This window comes from Notechis scutatus, chromosome 1, assembly GCF_049901735.1.
Source record: "Notechis scutatus isolate UNSWTSFEM ecotype Mainland chromosome 1, rNotScu1.2, whole genome shotgun sequence".
Taxonomy (NCBI): domain Eukaryota; kingdom Metazoa; phylum Chordata; class Lepidosauria; order Squamata; family Elapidae; genus Notechis; species Notechis scutatus.
In genome coordinates, this window is record NC_142009.1 from 325,663,003 (window position 1) to 325,677,179 (window position 14,177).

The 14,177-nt window shown below is 43.7% G+C and overlaps 1 protein-coding gene across 1 annotated transcript; it reads right to left on the reverse strand.

Moving 5' to 3' along the window:
• Positions 1-2,588: 2,588 nt before the first annotated feature.
• GIPC3 (GIPC PDZ domain containing family member 3) lies at positions 2,589-13,781 on the reverse strand. Its single transcript, XM_026670826.2, has 6 exons — positions 13,229-13,781; positions 11,925-12,110; positions 10,236-10,416; positions 4,273-4,385; positions 3,773-3,854; positions 2,589-2,922 (listed from the first exon to the last, which is right to left on the reverse strand). The coding sequence occupies exons 1-6, from the start codon at positions 13,520-13,522 to the stop codon at positions 2,771-2,773; spliced, it is 1,008 nt and encodes a 335-aa protein (XP_026526611.2). The 5' UTR covers positions 13,523-13,781; the 3' UTR covers positions 2,589-2,770.
• Positions 13,782-14,177: the final 396 nt, after the last annotated feature.

The following is a 14,177-nucleotide window of genomic DNA, read 5'->3' on the forward strand; positions in this document are numbered from 1 at the left end:
CAAGTTCCAAATATCCTTGACTGGAGACAAAAAACTCCCACATGAGCAGTTACCAGAAGGAGGAAATGCCATTTTAAATTATAAAAAGTAAAAAGCAACACAAACCAGGCAAGAGCTGGAGGGCGTCCACAGATAACAGAACACACACTGGGAAGGACGCCAAACTCAGAGAGGAACCATAAACTAGAGATATTTCCATGCTTTGTTTCCAGCACTCACCCATACGCATGTCCGTCCTCTTATTCAGTTGTCACAGCTGCAGCCCATGAAGAGGATCAAGGCCCTCTCCTCCTGAATAGACCACGTCTCTCCCTTATCCTCTCCTCCCTGCGTGCCTTAGGATGGAGAAGGGATGGGCTTGGGTCCTCCTCTGACTGGCCAGCCGGCCTCTGCCCTTCCTCAGCCTCCTCCACAATCTCCGGAGCCACACTTCCACTCTCTGTCGGCTGTTCCTCCACTCCCTCGGAGTCAGTCTCCACCAGAGGCATGACATATTTATGACGGTTGCAGTGCCCTGGGGTCATGTGATCACTTTTTGTGACATTCTGACAAGCAAAGTCAATGGACAAGCCAGATTCACTTAACAACTGTGTTACTACCTTAAAAACTACAGTGATTCACTTAACAACGGTGGCAAGAAAGATCATACAGGCAGTCCTTGATTTACGACCACAATTGAGCCAAACATTTATGTTGCCAAGTGAGACATTTGTTAAAATGGCCCCATTTTATAACCTTTCTTGCCTCCATTGTTAAGTGAATCACTGCAGTATATTAGTAACCTGGTTGTTAAGTGAATCTGACTTCCCCATTGGCTTTGCTTGTCAGAAGGTCGCAAAAAGTGATCACATGATCTTGGGACACAGCAACGGTCATAAATATGAACCAGTTGCCAAGCATCTGAATTTTGATCACATGATCATAGGGGATGCTGGAAAGGTCGTAAGTGTGAAAAATGGTCATAAGTCACTTTTTTCAGTGCCGTTGTAACTTTGAACGGTCACTAAATGAACTATTGTAAGTTGAGGACTACCTGTAAAATGTTTTGCTTAGTAACATACATTTTGGGTTCAGTAGTGGTCATAAGTCAGGAGCTACCTATATTCCTTTCAACTTTAGGTGTCTTCTAATACACCCTTCTCACTTCCATATAACCAAGTGGAATACGGTTAGTTCTTGACTTACGACCACAAACTGAGTCCAAAAGCAGACTTACATATAGAGCAGGGGTCTCAAACACAATTTACCTGGGGGCTGCTGGAGGCAGAGTCTGGGTGAGGCTGGGCCGCATAATATTATACTTTATATTTATATTATACACTAATATTATACTTTCATATCACGGTGGGGGCCACAGGATATCGTCCTGTGGGTCGCAATTGGCCCGCGGGCCGCGAGAATGAGACCTCTGATATAGAGCCATTTCTATTTCTTTTATTTAAGATAGAGGTAAACATCCTAACAATGAAACTCTTGCAAGGAAACAACCAAGCTCAGAGAGCAACAAGGATGACCATAGTTCAACCCTGAGCTACAAATACTCTCTTCCATTAATACTAACAATGAATCCTAAGGTGATCTCTCTTTGCTTGCATATATTCAAGCAGAAGTTAATTAACTATGAGTTGGAAAGGCATCTCTGCATGGTGAAAGGAGGTTATCCATTCCAACTCTATGAACGATTCTGGAAAATGATTGGACTGAATAGCCCAGTTATTCTCTAGAGGCTTCTTGAAACTAATTAGGAACAACTGAAATTTTCTATGCAGGGTGAAGATTGCTTTTGTTCCAAATGAGTTTTGAAAATGACAACAGTATATGTTATATGTTGGGCAAAATTCATCAAAAGGTAGGTGGGGAACCTTGCTTTCCTCAAGAGCAGAGGTGTCCAACTGGCGGCTCGCAGGCCGGATGCGTCATGCGCTGGCCACCCCAGCTCCGCGAAGGGAAAAACTGTCGCAATACATCACGTGATGGCGACGTGATGCTGCGAGTTTCACACCCATGCTCAAGAGACTGGTCTTTGGAAGAGATTTATCTTTTTAAAAATCAAGCACCAACTAAAAAAAATTACATAAGAAATCAACTGTATCCTCAGGGAATGGTTAAAAAATCAAGACAGTAGTTGCAACTGTGGGATTGAAATCCCCATTTTTAATGGGTTAGGGTTAGGGTGTTGCATGAGTCATATTATCGTGGCTGTCCTCTTGACTTCCTTCACTAGGCCCTGCCGAAACCACTGAAAGGTTCAAATCCTTTCCAGTTACAAAACTGGACTAAAAATTTAATAGGAGCCTGAAATTGCAATGTGGTGGGTAGCCAAGAAGCAGTGTGTCTCCTAGCATTCTCCTATCTATTCTGCAATTATAAGGAGTGCAACTTAAACATCTTAACCAGAGAAGATGCCATCCTGGCTTATTAATGTGGACTTACAGGGTAACAATTGTATTTTGGGATACTGCTGGAAGAAGATCTAATATAGATGCTAATTAGAAGTAACCACCCACATGGTAGTATCTCTCTGTTCCCTCCATATAGGCAAGTTCCTTCCACCCCAACAGAAGAGCATGTGTCTGAAGTCACCCCTGTTAATTTTTTGCAAAGGTGTCAGCCTTGAGCCATGGGTGTTCATTCTGGATGGAAATCCCAGATGTGGATGTCAGTGTGTGCAAGATACGGAGAATTTGGAGAGCAGAGAAAAAGAGGGAAAGGGTGAGCGGGGTGGCAAAGAAAAGAAACAGCCTTCAATGCCCAACCCACCTGCCTGAAACTACTCTGAGATTCCCCTGCTCTTGCAAACTGCAGTCCACACCTCTGAGACAAACTCTTCTGGGAAGGCAAATTCACCCAGGAGCAAATCCAGTCTGCGAGCAAAGTCTTCAGGGCTCTGGCATTCTTTGGTGATCTCCACCATGCTCGAGGCTGCGGAAAATGAGCCTGAGGTTAAGATGCAGCACTGGGATAAAACATCATTTGGAGCAAAGACATATTTGGACATGTTCTGGGTGCATTCATAAAAAGGCTGCTAGGGAGGGCTGGGCCTGTGGTGGGACACCCAGTTGAAGACAAAGTATACTGTGGGGTGTTGTTCAGCGTCTCAGCGAGAGCCCAAGGATCCCACAGGCACTCCTGCAAATAAAGGTTTGTGGCATGCTCGCTACTCAGTTAATTCAATAATTACCCAGGATCCTTGTTTGATTATTAATTTAATCAAGAAGCCTAAGGGATACCAATCTGGTGGACGGTCCACCAGTTCCATCTCCTTAAATTCAATGGAGGAGATGGGAAGCACATGGGTATCCAATAGTGCCACGTTGATACTTGCCATACTTCTGATATCGTTTTAGACAAGATTAAGGGAATTTCAGAACCTAAAGAACCCCGTCTAAGACAGTTCTCTTTATCTCTCTTTAATTGTTAGCTTCATTTCACATGAAAACATGTACGAATTGTCCTGCTGTATCAAACTGAAAATCCATCTTCCTCAATAGTTATCCAGATTCAGCACCCTTCTCTACGGCGGTGTTTTTTCAATCTTGGCACCTTTAAGATATGGCAGACTTCAACTCTCAGAATTCTGGGAGTTGAAGTCCGCACATTTTAAAGTTGCCAAGGTTGAGAAACACTATTCTACAATAAAATTCCTCAAATCTGGAATCTGAGGCAGGCTGTCTCCCAATCTGGAAGTCCCACCCAGGCAGTAGTGAGGGCAAGGTGAAAGGAATCTTCACATTTTTTTTTTCAATCATATCATGTGTCATTCCCTACTCACCCAATTCGAGGTCACGAATACCCATGTAGCTTTCCAATAAGTCATCCATTTTTTCAGCAGCTTCCTCCTCAAACTCACTTGGCTGTGAAGAAAAGAAGGAAGGAGATCAAATGGAACTGAAATGCCAGGGTTGACAGGAAATTCTTGGAGTGTTTCTCAACCTTGGCGACTTTCAGACATGTGGAGTTCAACTCCCAGAATTCCCCAGACAGCCAAGATGGTTGGGGAATTTTGGGAGTTGAAGTCCACACATCTTCAAACGACCAAGGATGAGAAACAGTGGGCTGCACAGAAGTTCAGAAGCAATGAAATTTGGTGCCTTCTCATGATCCTTCAGAGGCTTCTCCTGTTACAACTGGCTAGGCATCTAACAGGTATTTTCCTGAGGTTAGCCCTGAGACAATCAGCTCACTTCCAACCAGCCACCAAGTTTCTTATATACAGTAATGTGAGAATATGGGCACCTGGTTAATCCGATCCCTGTCCCAGAGCATACTCACTGCCTGCTCTATGGTGGCAGTGCCTGTTGCACGCAGCCGTAGTGTCTCCCTTCCACTGCCTATTTTCCCATCACTTGAGCTCTTGCTGCTTCGTGTCCTCTGGCTGATCATATCTACAGAGGGGAGGAGAAAAGAAGATAAAGAACTCAACATCTGGTTCAAAGACAGTGGACATAACAGAAGATGTTTGAGCACAAGCAAACTTTCAACAGAACGAAAAAGTTACAGAATTCACTTTTTTTTTGCTGGAACCCCTTGAAGTTCATAAACAATTGTGTAAAATAGAAAAAGGGGTGGCTTGAAGACTAGAGGCAGTTGATTAGTACACCTTGTAAGGCATCTACTAGGAGAAGAATGCCATTCCTTTGGGCCATAACTTCTTTTGGCCATAACTGGAATTTGGGGAGCATGTTATGGACACATCGACAAAAGGCCAGTTATGGGATGCAGCCATCCACATGTTATTTGCTAAGAAGTCTTCTGAGATCAGTTAGGCGACTGCTCCTTCAATTAAACACATGTATATTAAATGCTAACATGTCAAGGATCAGAATTAGAATTACAGTCTGGCAGTTTTATTTTTTCAAATTAAACACATGTTTATAAATAATAAGTAGGAAATATAGATAGGGAACGAACCAAGTGGAAGGATGGAGAAGAAGTGGATTAGAAAGTGGCACAGACAGTCATAGGCAGTTCTCAAGCCCTTACACAAAAGTTCAATGGTAGGATTATTGGGTCAAACTGAATGAATGACTGAAGATAGGAAATGGGATAGATGAGGAGGAGGAGGAAGAGGAAGAGGAGGAGGAGGAAGATGATGATGATACAAAGGTGGCACCAGAATAGAGACAAAGTAATAGAAAAGAAGCTAAAGTGCTCTGGAATTCAAACAGACAAGCACCTGCTACATAATACTCCAGACTTAACAATTGTTGATAAAAAAGATAAAACAATCTGGATAGTGGATGTGGCAGTACTTAGAGATAGTAGAAGAGAAGAGAAAGAACTGGAGAAAATAATAAAATTCAAAGACTGGCGAATAAAACGACTGTAGCAAAAGAAACAAAAATAGAATAAATAGTGAGAGGCACCTTTGGTGCCATCCCAAATGTTCAATGGGTACGCGTGTAAAGGAGAGGCAGGACACAGTGGGAACTATAAGATGAGTTTATTTCAAAGTTGGTATAAAAAAGTGCCACTTCTGCAGCAGGCGCCAGCTTTTATAGCCGGCGCTGTCCAAAGCTTCAGCCACTGACGGGACTTTGTTTTTCCCGCCAGTGGCTGGGCCAATGAGTGGTGTCTATTAGACCAGGGGTCCCCAACCTTTTGGTCCGCGGACTGGTACCGTCCGCGAACAAGTCTTCGCGGCCCGGTTGCCGCCGCCATCTTTTTGATAAAAAGTGCTTTCGGTGAGCTTTTCCAGGTAGAAAGCTCACCGCCAGCACTTTTCATCAAAACCTTGATCGATGGGCTGCGCTTGCCGCTCGGTGAGCTTTTCGTGCAGAAAGCCATTTCTACCAAAAAGCTCACCGAAACTAAGGCGCCAGATTCTTTTGATGAAAACTTTCCGTGAGGTCACCGAAGCACTTTTCGTCATCGAAAAGATGGCGGCGCCCAGTTGACCGGCACGGCCAGCGGCCCAGCTGATGCCGGTACCCGGGCCGCGTGGTTGGGGATCACTGTATTAGACGACTCCACTCCTTGGTCATATTTGGTCATATACAACACCAAACATCTGGAACACCTCTTAAACATCACCAGCATTGACAAACTCAGCATCAGTTAATTTCAAATGGCTGCTTTACTTGTAATGGCTTACAGCCTATGAGATACCTTTAACACCATCAAACTACAACATCCCAGATCCTTGGAAAGGACTAAAATAATAGATGGACAAAAATGCAAAATCCCATCTAAACATCTGGCTGACTATAAAATGAACAATAATGACTTTAATTCTTAAAGTGCCTTTTTTTTTTTTTTTAAAGATAGCAACTTATATCAAGGCATTGTGTCACATTTTATAGATGGATTAGTCTGAGGCTCGCTAGGGTGTTTCAGAAAGCACTATGAGCTGGACCTTCCATTGGGGAGGTCATTACGACGTGAAGTTCTTTTGTATGTGTGATACATATAAAAAAGGAATGGGGCTTCAACCACACAGTCACAGCAACCATTTTGATTTTTATATATCCTGCCTGGACAACCTTTGCTCTGGGTTAGTCAATCTTTTCCTCCCTAAAAGGAAAAAAATGCACAAAAAAATCAAGGACAAATCTGAAGGGATTCCAAATTGAGCATGGAGGTATCAGGAGGACACAACAGTCCCCTGTGAAAGAGTTGAAACATAAATACATGCCAATTGCCAAGTTGCCTGAATTTTGATCATTATGAACCTCATGCTGCAACAGTTGTGTGAAAACCAGTCATAAATCACTTTATTCAGTGTCATTGTAGCTTCAGTCACTAGACAAATAGTTTTAATGTCTGTACACATTTTCCTCACAGAAATGGAGAACTTTTAACCATACAGCTCTGAGCATCCTACACTATGGACCATGTTGGCTGTCGCTCTTGGAAGCGGTTATCTGCCCATATTCGGGGAGTCCAGATTCCCATGCCAACCTCTTTTCATTTTAGCAGCCTAAATTAGAAATGAAAACAAGAGGATTTCTTTTCTTTCTTTTTTTCTTTTTGGCTTGTCGCAACAGGGAATTGACTTCAACCTAGAAGCAGTCTGAGATCCCAAGCCGTATTTTTAACCAAAGCTGAATTAAATGAACTGCATGGCTGTAGCATGCCTTGTTAAAATTCCTGGTATGCAATCTGGGAACTGTTCTCATCTGTGACATTCTTTCAAAATGGCCGGTGAAACAGTTCTGCTGATTATCATTTCGTAAGGTTACAATATACGTCAGCTGCTCCTTAGCTCAAGCTCCTTGGGGAGCTGATAATATTTAGAATTTCCATAAGACAGCAACCTGTTTTCCAAACGGCAAGAAGGGTGATTTTCTACCCTTGATCTGATTTCCTGGTGTGCTAGATAAAAATAAAAAGAAGAGAAAAGGAGGGAGGGAGGAGGAGATGAAAACCAGGGAAAATGAAGAGAGAAGCCAGGACAGGCTTTAACCTAGACTGGATTTTTATAACATCATCTGGAACAGTTAAACAATTTTAAGGAAATCCAAAGTTCGAAAGAACGTACGAATAAAGGAGAAAATAATTCCGAACAACAAAAATCAAAGCAGCAAATAAAAATGAAGACTAAAGCAAAAAAAAAAAAAAAAAGTATTTCCAGCCTCAAATAATTAAACAAACGAACAATGCAAGGGGTCAACTCTTTGGGGGAGCTTTTCATAATCTTGGTGCCACTGTAGAGAAGACCCTGTCCCTTGCTTTCACCAATTTATCCACTGTTGGGGATGGGCTATATAGCAAAGAATCCCTGAAATAGATCTTAAATTACAGCAAGATTAACATGGGAAAAAGAGGGTTATTCAGATACTTAAAAACAGTTTGGATTCTACAGATAAGAACTACTAGCATCATGAACTGACGTCTTTGAGACCAAAAGCAAAATGGCAACCATTACAACTGACGTCTTTGAGACAGAATTGCTGATTAAGTAAGATGAGTACAGGTAGTCCTCGGCTACAACCATTCCTTTAGTGACTGTTCAAAGTTACAACACCACTGAAAAAAAGTGACTTATGACTGTTTTTCACACTTACAGCCATTGCAACATCCCCATGGTGACGTGATCAAAATTCAGATGCTTGGCAACTGGCATGTATTCATGATGTCACAGGATCACCTTTTGGGACCTTCTGACAAGCTATCTCCAAAACAGGTGGTCTATCTATCTATAGAGACTGTGGATTCTCCATCTCTGAAGGTTTTTAAGAAAGCCCTTCACAGGAGATTTGATTGGTTTTCTTGCAGGTTGGTTGCAGAGGGCTGAACTAGATCAGTGGTGGCTAACCTTTTTGGGCTCCTGTGCCGAAAATTGCGCATGCTCGCATGCCAGCACCCAGAAGGCAATGCGTGCGTGGGGGCCCCACGCCCCCTACGCATGTGCAAGCGACCCCCCCGCACACTGCGCATCTCTGTGCATGCGCACGATAACCCCCCATGCGCCCCGCACATCTCTGCACATGCATGTGTGTCTCCTGCACCCAGGGGTGGATTCAATTTTTTTAACAACCAGTTCTGTGGGCGTGGCTTAGTTGGTGGGCATAGCTTGGTGGTCATGTGATTGGGTGGACATGGCTTAGTAGTCATGTTACTGGCTGGGCGTGGCCAACTTAACATCATTCACATCGAGGCACGCATCTCCTCGCCTGGCCTCTCATGACTGTGGGGATGCTGCAACAGTCGGAAGTGTGAAAAACGGTCTTAAATCACTTTTTTCAATGGTCACTCCATACAACCAAAGTACCAGCAAAGGAGAGGGAAAAAATTCCAGAGAAGTTCCTGAGACAGGAAGTCTAGTCCTGCCAAGAATGTAATAAAGGTTAACAGAGAGGCAGTTTCTGTAAACAACACCAGAATGTTTCCTTCCTGCCTTCCTTACAGGATTAGGCCGGGAATTTCTTCTAACACCTGGTTCTCCGAACTGCTTAGAATGTTAACAACTGGTTCTAGCGAATAGGTGCAAACTGGTAGAATCCCACCCCTGCCTGCACCCCCCATCCCCTGCGCATGTGCACCAGATACCCAACAATCAGCTGTCAGGTGGGCAACCCACACGCATGCGCAGTGGGGCTCTTCCGGGCGGCCTCTCACATGCCAGCAGAAGTGGCTCTGCGTGCCACTTCCAGCATGGGTGCCATAGGTTCGCCATCACGGAACTAAATGATCCCTGGGGTCCTTTCCAAATCTACAGGTTTATTATTGCATAATTCATTCTGTATAACTCTTCCAAACCTGTCAGCCCAGCCAATCAGCAAAAGTCCAAGACAAAGCAAGAGTAAGCATGATTATAATCCCTCCTTTATGGCTTGTGTCAGCGATTGGCCTCTTTCTGAACATGGATCTGATGCTCTTTTGAGAGGGTGCTTAACCCATGTCCAAAAGAACCTGGAGAAAGGCTGCAGATACGGAGAAGGTTGTAAGAAGAAGCTGAAGACTCTCTCTCTGTACCTCACATCTATTGGACAATTTTACAAGTGACTAAACTTGCTGTTCAACAAACCCATCAACATTGGGATCAACCATGCATTAAAGAGAGGGATTGGTAATTAGAATAGAATAGAATAACAGAGTTGGAAAGTCTTCTAGTCCAACCCCCTGCCTAGGCAGAAAAACATATACCACTTCAGACAAATGGTTATCCAACATATTTTTTAAAACTTCCAGTGTTGGAGCATTCACAATTTCTGGAGGTAATTTGTTCCACTGATTAATTGTTCTAACTGTCAGGAAATTTCTCCTTAGTTCTAGGTTGCTTCTCCCCATGATTAGTTTCCATCCATTGCTACTTGTCCTGCCCTCAGGTGCTTTGGAGAATAGCTTGACTCCCTCTTCTTTGGGGCAGCCCCTGAGATATTGGAACACTGCTATCACGTCTCCCCTAGTCCTTCTTTTCATTAGACTAGACATACCCAGTTCCTGCAACTGCTCTTCATATGTTTTAGCCTCCAAAAATTGTTTTCGTTTCTGGCAGAAATGCTCAGCAGGAAGGAAAAAGCAACCAGGAGAATCCACAAATCATTTCCTTAGCTTCTTCCATACAAAAATTATAAGGACAATACCACTTGTTCTCAATGAAGCTGAGAAGGCCTTGACCATCAAGAGAGAAAAACAATATTTTATGCATTTATTTTTGCTAGCTCAAGAAATATTGGAAGGTACTTTAAAGTGACCAACTGGCTGTTCCTCAATGATGCTGGGCTGTGGTGCTAGGCTTATGGTGAGACTCTGTGGTCCGGCCTCTCCTCAGTGCTCAAATATCCACTTACCAAAAGCTCGTTTAGGCTGCACCAAGCGCAAAGTAAATGGCTGTGCCTGGGGCATCTCGCGTAACATCTTGGCAACTTCGTAGTGGCGGCATCCAACAATGGTTTGGTCATTAATGGCTTCAATGCTGTCCCCCACAGAGACTGCTGGAACGCGGTTCATTATGCTACCTTCTTTAATACGCTATAAAGTGGGGAAGTAGAAAAAACGGGAAAGGTTAGAAAGAGAATAATTCTATTTATGGCCTAATGAGACTGATCATGAAAAGTGAGACAGGAGTAGCAATTTTTCTCTTTAGCAATTTGAAGATGTCTGGACTTCAACTCTCAGAATTCCTCAGTGAGCATGCTAGCTGAGGAATTTTGGGAGTTGAAGTCCAGATATCTTCAACTTGCTAAGGTTGAGAAACACTGGACAGGGTATGGTAAAAATCTCAAAATGGCAGCTGCAGCAGCATAATCAAGGTTCCACTTATTTTTTTAAATAGGCAAAACTTTGATTGTGCCATTGTGGCTGCCATCTTGATTGTTTGACCATATATTGTAGACACCTCTGTAAGAAGGGTTGGACCTGCATAATAGTTGAATGAGAAACTATTAAGAAATGATGAGGGAGAAACTATTAAGAAATAATGAGGAAAAGGTACAATTATGTTCCTTCCTTCCTTCCTTCCTTTTTTTTTTTTTGCCTTTCTAGGAAATTATTTTCCCTGTTCCCAGTTTGTTAGTGGAGGAAAGAAGACTTACGTGAATCATACAAATTGGGGAGGGCTGAAATTTTGTTCGTGCTTTAGTTTTATTTATGTGACATGCACATGAGCTATTGAACACTGAGAAATATCATGCAATATAAGTCTTGAAACTGTGGACCAGCATTTCTCAACCTTGGCAACTTGAAGATTTGTGGACTTCAACTCTCAGAATTCACAGAGACCTCCCCGCAACCAGTAACAATCAACTGGCTGCAATGTGATAAATTGGGATTCAAATTTAGATGACTTTGGCTACACTCTCTAACTTTCTCTCAGCTTAACTATTTTCCCCCAACTTGGTGCCTTCTCAGCATGTCACACTATAAAACCCATGCTGAGTTGGAATTCTGGCATTCAGAGTCCCATGTATTTGGAGAGCCCCAGTGAAAGGGAGATTGGCATAATCTATTGCATGGAGAGAATAGGATTGGAGTGAGTTGTGGAAACCACCTAAACCAGTTTGGACTCTTTAGAGGACAGGTGTGATAAATGCAACATGAACACTGAGAGGAAAATGGGGACAGAATCTAATGGGCAGAAAACAAAAATGGATTTTATTGACATGGTGAATCCTCTGGAATAATTTATTTATTAGATTTGGGTGCTGCCCATCTTGTCTAATTCATCCAGTCCCCATAAAAATTGCCTCATGTTGCATGTATCATTCCTCCTTGCCAACATTGAGAAATGCTGGCCCAGACCTTCAATTGGCCCCAAATGCCACAAACCAGCTAATAATGAGGCCATGTTATAGTTTATTTATTGAACTACAGTCTATATTTATTCAATTTCTATGGCTGCCCATCTCAGTCAATGATTCTATTATGCAAAGCTTTCACACGCAACTCAAGATCTGGCTTATGAGTGAGATATTTGCAGGTAGAAACATGGCTATTGCAAATCAGCATGTCAGTCTTTTACCCTGTTCCCGAAGACCTACCTTGATGAAAGCATAGCCAGCCCCATTATCTGTGATGGTAAGTCCCAGAGCATCCTCTGTTTTGGTGACCTCCACCTCCTTGGTATCACCGCGGACGTGAGCAAAAATGAAGTCCTCCAAACCAATCTGGCCGCCCAGCAGTTTCTGCATATCTACCTTGTGGGTGTTTAAAGTGCAGAATAGGATCTGGAGAGAGGTGTAAAATGCATTTATATTTTATATAGGGAAAATGTCTCTGTGGAAGAAGTCAAAAGGTCAGGAAATCTGAAGGCAAAGCCCTTTGGAGCCATCTCCTTGCCTATTGCTTTTAGAAGAAGTGGTAAGATTAAAATGGGGAGGAAAATATGGAGTTTATGCAGGCATCTTCACACTGGACTGGAAAAGTCTCCCCCCTGCATAAGTGAACCTATATCTGAGATTATTCTTCCCTAGTTATGCTTGTTTCTGTCCTCCTTATCTCCCATCCTTTCCTGCCATAGACTGTAAGCCATGTGGGAACTGAGCTTTCCAGCTCAAATTACTCATTAACTTCTTACTCTTCTTTTACCCATAGCTGAGGTTTTCATAGGCCCAAACATTGCTAACCCAGCTTTTAGTCTGCTTCCAGCTGCAGTGAAAGCTCTTCAGTTGCCCCTTCATGCCTTCTCATTCCCAGTCCCTTCTTGGTCCTGGAACCTGACCATTAATCCTTTGTATTTTCTCTTCTTGTTTTGTTATCCTGAGCTATTTCATGGTCTTTTTCCCTTGGCTTCTTTGTTGTTTCTTATGTGTGATGCTGGAGGTATTTTTCAGAATATCTACACAAAAATTCCTCTCTCTTCTGGCAAGATGCTGAACATTTCATCTTATCACTGTATATTCTTAATGGGATGCTTTTTGCATCAGCACACAGTTCTGTGCACCTTCCTTCCTTCCTTCCTTCCTTCCTTCCTTCTCCCCCCCCTTTCCATTTTCCTTCCTTCCTTCTCCCTTTCCTTCCTGCCTTCCCTCCCTCCCTCCTCCCTCCCCATTTCCTTCCTCCCTCCCCCCCTTCTTTCCTCCTTCCTTCCTTCCTCTTCCCATTTTCCTTCCTTCCTTCTTCCCTCCCTCCCTCCCTCCCTTCTAGTAACAGAGTAATGTAGACTACAATACAGCCACACTGAACATCTAACTACGCATCATGGGCATTTGAGCCTGGCCTCCTTGCCTAATACTTTGGTGAATCCTCTCAGGGCAAAAGGACCAGGCCACCCACTTGGCTGAAAGGCTGAGAGCCTAGCCCCTTCCTTCAATGCTTCCAGCACAATAAATGGCCCCGTCCTTACCTCTGTTGAGGAGATATCAAAGACCTCTGCAATTTTGGCATAGAGCTCCTTAACATTGGTGAACCCCTCAATCTTGGCGGTGGGGCTCCCGTGGGCCAGCTGGGTGTGGAAGATGAGTCGAGGCCGCACCCGGGGTGGCGGGTGAGGTGGTCTTGGAACTGCGCCGTTCTGGCCCGGAGCACATCTTCCCCCTACTGCAGAGGGCTGAGAGCCTCCAGTCTCCTGGGCCATGGGGGACCCCTTCTGCTGCTCTGCGTTGTCTTTCTTGCAGTGCTTTCCAGACTTCCGCAGCATTGAGATGCCCAGGTGTTTGAACAAAGGGGACGATGGCCTCGATTAAATTATTGATGTTGCAGGTGGAACAGCAAGGCTGTAAGGCGATCCCAGCTCTGGTCTGCTACCTGGAAACCTAATCTCTACCTTCCAGTGGGCAGTTCAGTTTGATGAGCTGTACCTCTTCCTGACAATGCCACTCACTGCCCAGTCACACATGCAGGAAACTGCAGGAGGGGGAAAAAATGCCCGATCTGGCAACCTGAAACACACAAACTTGCAAACTATTTCTGTCTCTGGGTGTTTGCAGATGCCATGAGTTTCTCTAGGGAATGCAGATGTTTTGCTGGTATACCTGGAGCACATGAGGCCCAGTTGCTCACTTCTTTTATTTATGGAAAAACAATTTGTGCCTGATTTCCTCAGATTCACTGTTGAGATGGTTAAATGGCTATGTTGTTCTTCCATTACAGGTAGTTCTTGACTTACAGCCGTTTGCTTAGTGACCATTCAAAATTAGACAGATACCCCCTCCCCCTCCTTAAAAAAGCCACTTATGACCCAGTTCTGAAGTTCTGATGGCCGGACCCTCCCCTCCTGTGGTCGTGTGAACAATTTTGAGTACACGATAACAGGCCCTCATTTATAGCCATTTGCAGCATCCTGCAGTCACATT